At 47.6% G+C, this 9227-nt stretch overlaps 1 protein-coding gene across 1 annotated transcript; it reads left to right on the top strand.

The window, feature by feature from the left end:
• Nucleotides 1–897: 897 nt before the first annotated feature.
• On the top strand, nucleotides 898–8824 carry LOC146176339 (uncharacterized). Its single transcript, XM_084580939.1, has 2 exons — nucleotides 898–1180; nucleotides 8352–8824. Exons 1-2 carry the CDS (start codon nucleotides 898–900, stop codon nucleotides 8786–8788), a joined length of 720 nt encoding a protein of 239 aa, XP_084437065.1. The 3' UTR covers nucleotides 8789–8824.
• The last annotated feature ends 403 nt before the right edge of the window (nucleotides 8825–9227 follow it).

Below are 9227 nucleotides of genomic sequence, written 5' to 3'. Positions count from 1 at the left end.
CAACCAATTTTTCTGCTCAGTTTTCACTGATGAGAGCCCTTTACCTCCTGACCTGCAATTTCCAGAGCTACACGAAAGCATGCCCGACATAACTGTCACAGCAGAAGGTGTATTCTCTGCCATAGACCGCCTCCCTGCTAACTCTGCACCCGGCCTCGATAACATATGTCCTAAATTACTAAAAATAGCGAAGCCTGCAATATGCTCCATCTTAGCTGCTATTTTTCAGCAATCCATTGATACGGGTTGTGTACCATACGAATGGAAAATTTTGCTTGTCATACCCATCTTCAAATTGGTGATGCCTGTCTACCATCAAATTACAGACCAATTTCTTTAACGAATATAAGCTGCAAATTGCTAGAACACATAATCTCCTCCGCCATAATGGGTCATCTGGTGAAGCATAACTTCTTTTTTCCCAATCAGCACGGCTTCCTACATGGTAGGTCTTGCGAAACACAACTATTTGAATTGGTTACTGACCTTCATCGTGCTGTTCATGTGCACTCTAAAATAGACGCCGTATTTATGGATTTTGCCAAAGCATTCGACAAAGTCCCACATATACGTCTAATAAAGAAGCTTGAAAATTTAAACATAAATTATAAGGTTATTTGTTGGATAAGGAGTTTTTTGGCTAATCGCTATCAATCAGTTTTTGTTAACAGCCATTCTTCCTCCCACTGCCCCGTTAAATCTGGAGTGCCGCAAGGGTCTGTACTCGGACCTATCTTGTTCTTAGTTTATACAAATGAAATCAGTAATAACCTAAATTCCACGGTCAGATTATTTGCTGATGATTGTGTGGTATACAGACAGATAACTGATCTTTCAGACTGTACTCATTTACAATCAGACATTGATAAGATCAACAATTGGTGCACACAATGGCAAATGGAGATTAACACCTCAAAAACAAAACTTGTCAGATTTACCACAACATCTAACACCGAACCATTCCATTACACTTTGAACAACGTGCGTATTGAATCGGTATCCATCATAAAGTATTTAGGTGTACATTTAGCATCATACCTTTCATGGAACTGTCACTTAGATACGGTCATCAATAAGGCTTCCAAAACACTCGGCTTCCTCAGACGCAACCTGCGATTAGCTAATCCAGACCCAAAGCTATTAGCATACACCACATTAGTGCGCTCTAAATTGGAGTACTGTTACGACCATGCATCCGCATTTGCGCGCTCTATTGTTCGCCTGTGGGCATGGATAAGTGCTGTGGATATGTGGTGATGGTCCAATGGCTCCAAGTGAGCCTGTTTCCATAAATCCTTTTTGTAAGCCTGTTTTGCTTTGTGGACACCCTGCAAATGCCAAATTGACCCTGTCAAGAGAACGTCTGGAAAAACACAAAGAAACGTCCCCCTGCGGGAAATAGCAGGAAGTGCTTTCTTTCTTTTGTTCACCCTTCCAGTCGAGAAGTGCTATCCTCCAGTGATGAATGCCTCCTATCCAAAGGAGACGACAGAGTGACATGTCCGCTGACGTGCAGGACAAGAAAGGAGCATGACGCATACGGCCATTAAATGATTTCCCGGGAATGCAGGAAAGATTTGCAATTGTCGAAAACGGACAATGCTGGGAGCGTATGCGGCGCCCACGTGCACTTGGGTTTCTGAGAAGTAAATCCACTTGCCGGAACCAGCTGCCTATCGATTCTTGGCTGAAGAATAGAAATGTACCTCCTCGCCGTTCCCAAGCTTTTCCCGCCAACAAGTGACCCGGCTCAACGAAACAATGCCGGGCCAGTCAGTGCTTCAGACCATCAGTGCAGTGATGTGTTCGATTGGATGCCGATATCTGAGGGGCGTGCCCTGGATTTGGTTGGTCAGCATCTTCAGAGAGGGGCTGGACATAGGGGGTTTTAAGGACGCTGCAGAGCACGAAATGTCGCTCTGGGCCCTGGGTAAACGGCTCATCCAGTCGCTTCTCGCTATGAACTCTTAACGCTTGCCATATTGCTGATGTACCCTTCTTTTTCGTGTAAATAATCTTGTAAATAAGTTTTCTCAAAGTGCCATTAAACCTGCTTGTATATATTTTACCAACTTCGAAGATTCAGTCCTTCTTCAACCCCGAGTCTCTGCACGCTACCAAGTGAAGGCCGGGTCGACGTAGCCCCAGCGTCACGACAACTGGTGGCAGCGGTGGGATCTGAATCTACAAGCCACAACATCTGGTGATTGGAGGTGGCATCTCAAGCAACAAGCAGGAGCAACAATCGGCCAACAAGAGGGCAGCTCGGAACATCGATCGCATGTGTGGGTGAGTGCTTGGCTTTTCTTCTGATGTGGACCAGGTTCTAGAACAGGGTTAGATTTTAGAACTGGTAAAAAGTGTTGAAACGCCTTTAGGTTTGGTAGTTTGCACTGTTGTTTTGGAAGTAGCCGACACTCGGAGCGATCATGGACCTACAAAAGCTGCAGAAACCGGAACTGTTGCAATTGTGTGAGGAATTGGGAATTGATACAAGTGGTTTGGCACGAAAACCTTTGATTATAAAGGCAATCACAGATTTGGGAGCCGATGATGAGGAGCTCAGTGAAGCATGGAACCTCATCGCCCAAAAAAAGGAGGAGCAGCTCAGACAGCAGAAAGAGCGGGAAAAAGAGGAAAAGAGGCGTGAGCGTGAACTTGAGAGGGAAAAAGAGGAAAGGGAGCGCGAACGTCAGAGGGAAAAAGAGGAAAGGGAGCGTGAACTTGAGAGGGAAAAAGAGGAAAGGGAGCACGAACGTGAGAAGCTTGAAAGAGAAGCAAAAAAGCTGGACCAAGAAATTGAGCTCCGGAAATTAGAACTAGAGTTGAGCAAGAGGTCGGGCGATTGCCCCCAGCTAGCGGTACCTCGTCTCAACAAGGAGGCAGATTTCAAGATGTCAAAGTACATGCAGCCATATGTGATATCAGGGGATATCGGTCTGTATCTGGCTAACTTTGAGCGAACCTGCGGAAAACTGTCCTTCCAGCGAGACACTTGGTCTCAGAGATTATTGACGGTTCTGCCCTGCGAGGCAGCGGAGGTTGTCGCGCGGCTAAGCAAGGAGGACGCGGACAACTACGAGAAGGTCAAAGCTTGCCTTCTGAGAAAGTATAGGCTTAGCGCCGAGGCGTTCAGAAAACGTTTTCGGAACGCTACTAAGTCCAGGGACGAGAGTTACCCTGAATTCCTGTACAATTTAAGAGTAAATTTGGGCGAGTGGCTAAAGAGCACAGATTCCTACAGTGATAGGGACGCTGTAGTCGAGCGAATTCTTTTGGAGCAGTTTTATAACTGCCTCCCAGAAAAAGAAAGAAATTGGTTACAGGACCGAGGCGAAATTAAGTCGGCAACTGAAGCTGCCGAACTTATTGAGGAGTATGCTTCGCGCCGACAATTCAGCAACCCAGCAGTGGATAGGCCCCGCAATCCCAAGTTCAGTGTGAAAAACCGTCAGGAAAGGCACTTTGCTAGAGTTGGAAACGAAGAAATGAAGGTTTCTTCAGGCAAATTCCCTAGAAAGGACGGCAGTGAGAAAAGTGGGGAAGTGACCAACGTGCAGAACACAAAGAATAAGCTTGAGGCTAGGAAGCCGCTCACATGCTTTAGGTGTAATGAGCAGGGTCACATTGCCGTCAACTGCCGGAAAGAAAAGATTGCTTTCTCGTATGTCAGGGACTGCGATGAAAATATGCAGCTTTTAGAACCCTACCTGCATGACCTAGTAGTCAACGGGAAGCCTTGCAAGGTACTGCGCGATTCGGCCGCAACGATGGATGTTGTCCATCCGGCGTATGTATCGCCTTCCGACTATACAGGACAGTGTGCATGGATCCGACAGGTAGTTGAGGAACAGAGTGTGTGCTTGCCGATCGCGAACGTGGTCATCGAGGGCCCTTTCGGCGAATTAACAACCGAGGCTGCCGTTTCAGGAAAGCTTCCTAAGTGCTATCCGTATTTGTTCTCCAACAAATCGGACATGCTGCTGCGAAAGAGGGGCATCCTTTTCGGAGACAGAGTTGTGCAAGCCTTAACACGTTCAAAGGCGCGAGAACTAGCTACACTGCTCATTCCAGAAAAATCCACAGCGGAGGAAACGGCAGTTAAAACAGTGGTAAATGCGGAAGATAGCAGGTCAGAAAACTTTGAGAGCGAGGCATCTCAGATATGTCAACTTGAAAGTGAGCTTGATGAGACGCGGAATGAGGACGTTCTTGAGAGTAACCTCTTGCCGCCAGTGTCTAGTAATCTCACGAGACTTTTAAGTGGAACCCGAGAGGACTTAGCTATAGAGCAAGCCAATGATCCCAAGATACAGGAGATAAGGGAGCGCCACCGCGCCACTAAGACAGCAAACAATATTTCTTTCGAGATGAGAAAGGGAGTGCTGTATCGCTTATTCAAGGATAAGCGCGGAGTAGAGCGGGACCAATTAGTCGTTCCCCAAAAGTACCGCGGAGACTTACTGCGACTTTCCCATGGCAGCTCGTGGTCATGTCACCTTGGAATAAAGAAAACAAAGCAGAGGCTGTTGCAAGAATACTATTGGCCTGGATGTTTTAAGCACACGGAAAATTTTGTACGGTCATGCGACACGTGCCAGCGGGTTGGAAAGGCGCAAGATAAGTGGAAAGCTCCGATGGTGTTCGTACCAATCATTACCGAGCCGTTTCACCGGTTAGTAATAGATGTAGTTGGGCCACTTCCTGTGACAGAGTCAGGGTACCGTTATATCCTCACTATGTTATGCACAGCCACAAAGTTTCCAGAGGCTGTTCCGCTGCGCGAGGTGACGTCCGAGAGTGTAGTGGATTCGCTGCTGTCAGTGTTTGCACGAGTTGGATTCCCTTCCGAGGTCCAAAGTGATCAGGGTAGCGTTTTCACGAGTGTCCTCACCACCTCATTTCTCGAGCGATGCGGCATTAAGGTAGTGCATAGCTCGATCCATCATCCGCAGAGCAACAGCGTAGAAAGATGGCACTCTGTTCTCAAACGAGTCCTGAGGGGACTGTGCTATGAAAACAAGCGCGAATGGGATACCTGCCTGCCTGCAGCGCTTTTCGCTTTGCGGTCAGTGCCGCACGAATCCACTGGATTTAGCCCAGCCGAGTTGGTGTACGGAAGGTCACTGCGCTCACCTTTGCGAATGGTGCGCGAAGCCTGGGAGGGGCGCGGAGAAGACCCAACAGTAGTAGAATTCATTCTGAGCCTCTTGAATCGCTTACATAACACTAAGGAACTCTTTGAGGCCAGCATGAAGTCAGCCCAGGCTCGTTCCAAGGTGTACTATGATAAGACAGCCCGTCAAAGGACGTTTTGTATCGGGGACCAGGTGATGTTGCTGAGAAGTTCAAGGCAGAATAAGCTCGAAGTACAGTGGGAAGGACCGGCTGAAGTCGTTGCAAAGCTTTCTAACACTAACTACGCAGTGAAAATTCCCGGTAGGCGTAAAGAAGTGCGCATTTATCATTGCAATCTTATGAAGCCTTATGTGCAGAGGGAAGCCGTGGTAAATCTAACTTTAAACCTTCCCGAGGAGATGGGGGACAACTTGATTTGCCTCAGCGGAAAAGGAAGCAACGCTCAGGAGCTTCTCAAAAAGACGGAGCAGAGAGGAGAACTAAAGAAATCCCAGCTGTCCGATCTGGGCGAAATAATAACAGAGTTTGAGGCCTGCTTCGTGGACAGGCCAGGCAGGACTGATTTGACTGAGCACGATATTGAGCTGACTTCAGACGTGCCAGTGCGATCAAGGTGCTACCGATTCTCTCCAAGGAAAAGAGAAATTCTGGATAGGGAAGTAACTCGCATGCTGGAATTGGGAGTAATAAAACCCTCGGAAAGCGATTATGCTTCGCCTATGATCTTAGTAGAAGCTCCAGGTAAAGACCCTAGGCCTGTGGTAGACTACCGAAAGCTAAATTCTCTCACCAGGGATCAAGTGTATCCTATTCCGAATATTGAGGAGAGAGTAGAACAGGTCAGTAGAGCGGCATATGTGACTACGCTGGACCTTACTCGAGGATACTGGCAAGTACCGCTCACTGAACGCGCCAGCAGATACGCGGCTTTCGTCACTCCGACGGGCAGCTACCAGCCAACAATGATGAGTTTTGGGCTCAAAAATGCTCCATTTTGTTTTTCCCGACTCATGGATAAGGTTTTAAAGGGGTGTGAAACATTCGCGGTGCCTTATTTAGACGACATTGCGGTTTTTTCCGACTCATGGGCGGACCATATGGTACATCTAAGAGCTGTACTGAGCCTTTTGCGTCAAGCTGGACTAACCGTAAAGGCCGAGAAATGTTGCCTGGCAAGGGCGACCGTGGACTACTTGGGTCACAATGTAGGTCAAGGTTTCAGGAAACCCAGCGAGATTAAGATTTCTGCGGTAGCAGACTACCCGCGGCCGAGCACGAAGACGGAAATTCGAGCATTCCTGGGTCTGACTGGGTACTACAATCACTACATCCCTAACTATTCAGCTTTGGCTAGCCCTCTGACCGACGCTCTCCGCAAGACAGAACCGACAAATGTAGTCTGGGACGAACAAAAGGAAGCCTCCTTCGTAAACCTGAAGGCTGTGCTGATTAGCCGTCCGGTATTGCGAGCTCCAGACTATGACCGAGAATTCACGGTCCAGTGTGATGCCAGTGATCGAGGGCTAGGTGCTGTTCTCTGCCAGAGAGATGACGACGGTAATGAGCACCCCGTGCTCTACTTGAGCAGAAAACTGAGTTCTAGAGAGAGGGCTTATTGCGCGTCAGAGAAAGAGTGCGCTTGCATTGTATGGGCCATTCAAAAATTGAAGTGCTATCTTGGAGGGGCCAAATTCACCGTAGAGACGGACCATTGTCCCCTGGCTTGGCTGCAAACTGCGACATCGAAGAACAGTCGCCTTCTTAGGTGGAGCTTGATTTTACAGCAGTACAATTTTGAAATAAGATACAAAAAGGGGAAGTTAAATGGGAATGCGGACGCGCTTAGCCGCTGTTTCTAAGCAGTCCGAGGTGTTCCTCACCATGTATCCAAATTGATAATCAGGTTTTTATTTTTTTTTCTCGTGCGCTTGTATATGTGTGACTATGTAAAGCAGCACGTTTGGTTTTCTAGGAATACGTGGGTCCTGAACGTCTTGAGAGTGGGCTTTTCTCGAACAACAATGGCAGTTTTCTTTTGACCTGGTCTCTTCAGACGGGAGCCGAGTGCTTGCTTCGACATGTGGTTGAGTTTCAGACAGCTCGAGCAATTTGGCCTACGACAATCAAGACAACGCGACAAGCAACAGCGAGCTTCAAGCGTTCACGTGCAGGCCATTAAGTCGTCTCTTCATGCAGCGGCTGCGACTGCTGCCCTCCGAGACTCTTCTGGCGGGGGAGGAGGCTGTTACGACCATGCATCCGCATTTGCGCGCTCTATTGTTCGCCTGTGGGCATGGATAAGTGCTGTGGATATGTGGTGATGGTCCAATGGCTCCAAGTGAGCCTGTTTCCATAAATCCTTTTTGTAAGCCTGTTTTGCTTTGTGGACACCCTGCAAATGCCAAATTGACCCTGTCAAGAGAACGTCTGGAAAAACACAAAGAAACGTCCCCCTGCGGGAAATAGCAGGAAGTGCTTTCTTTCTTTTGTTCACCCTTCCAGTCGAGAAGTGCTATCCTCCAGTGATGAATGCCTCCTATCCAAAGGAGACGACAGAGTGACATGTCCGCTGACGTGCAGGACAAGAAAGGAGCATGACGCATACGGCCATTAAATGATTTCCCGGGAATGCAGGAAAGATTTGCAATTGTCGAAAACGGACAATGCTGGGAGCGTATGCGGCGCCCACGTGCACTTGGGTTTCTGAGAAGTAAATCCACTTGCCGGAACCAGCTGCCTATCGATTCTTGGCTGAAGAATAGAAATGTACCTCCTCGCCGTTCCCAAGCTTTTCCCGCCAACAAGTGACCCGGCTCAACGAAACAATGCCGGGCCAGTCAGTGCTTCAGACCATCAGTGCAGTGATGTGTTCGATTGGATGCCGATATCTGAGGGGCGTGCCCTGGATTTGGTTGGTCAGCATCTTCAGAGAGGGGCTGGACATAGGGGGTTTTAAGGACGCTGCAGAGCACGAAATGTCGCTCTGGGCCCTGGGTAAACGGCTCATCCAGTCGCTTCTCGCTATGAACTCTTAACGCTTGCCATATTGCTGATGTACCCTTCTTTTTCGTGTAAATAATCTTGTAAATAAGTTTTCTCAAAGTGTCATTAAACCTGCTTGTATATATTTTACCAACTTCGAAGATTCAGTCCTTCTTCAACCCCGAGTCTCTGCACGCTACCAAGTGAAGGCCGGGTCGACGTAGCCCCAGCGTCACGACAGTACGCCTCTTTAATTTGGAACCCCCATCAAGCATACCTAGTAACAAAATTGGAGTCTCTGCAAAATAAAGCCGCCCGTTTCATATCTAAAAACTATTCGCGATCAGCAAGTATAACTGAAATAAAAACAGCCCTCAACTTACCTCTTCTTGAAAGACGGAGAATGTTTTCCTTACTGTCCTTTTTCTACAAATTATATTATAGTAATTCTTCCTTTGCGTTGTATCAAATCACGCCGGCTCCTCATGTATTCCCACGCATTGATCACCAACTGAAAGTGCAACCCATCTTTGCTCGAACCAATCTGTTCTTTCACTCGCCTCTCCTCCTCGCCATCCGTCAATGGAATCTGCTGCCTGCCACCATTGCATCTTCCAGTGATTATGAAACGTTTGTAACCGGACTAAAAAATCACTTCGAGCTGTAACCTTCATCTTTGCATTTCTTTTTTATGTTCGTATTAAAGCGCTGCTCTTCGAAAAACGTGAATGTTTGATGCCATCTGTATCTTTATTTTGAGTTTTTGAAGCACTAGCTTTTCAACATTTTTCGCCTGGCTATATTGTTAACCACTGTATACTTATCGCAATTTTGGATGCGTTGTTTGTACTGTTGTCCCACTTTCCGCCCCCCCCCCCCCCCTATGTAATGCCCGCCCGGGCCTCGAGGGTATTTGAATAAATAAATAAATCAGTGTTGCAAGAGATGTCTGTCTTTGAACCTTAAACTATGATATGTTCATTTTTTATTCGACAATCAGCCGCCGGTCAGAGAGCCCTGGGGCCTCCACTCTCGTTGCCATTCGGATTTCACCATCGAGTAGCTGTCGCCAACTTCATTCCTGGGCGTCCAGTATTATTTAAATG

This window comes from Amblyomma maculatum, chromosome 10 (assembly GCF_055883805.1).
Source record: "Amblyomma maculatum isolate TAMU_Amacu chromosome 10, ASM5588380v1, whole genome shotgun sequence".
NCBI classification, from domain to species: domain Eukaryota; kingdom Metazoa; phylum Arthropoda; class Arachnida; order Ixodida; family Ixodidae; genus Amblyomma; species Amblyomma maculatum.
This window is presented reverse-complemented; position numbering and strand designations above follow the sequence as displayed.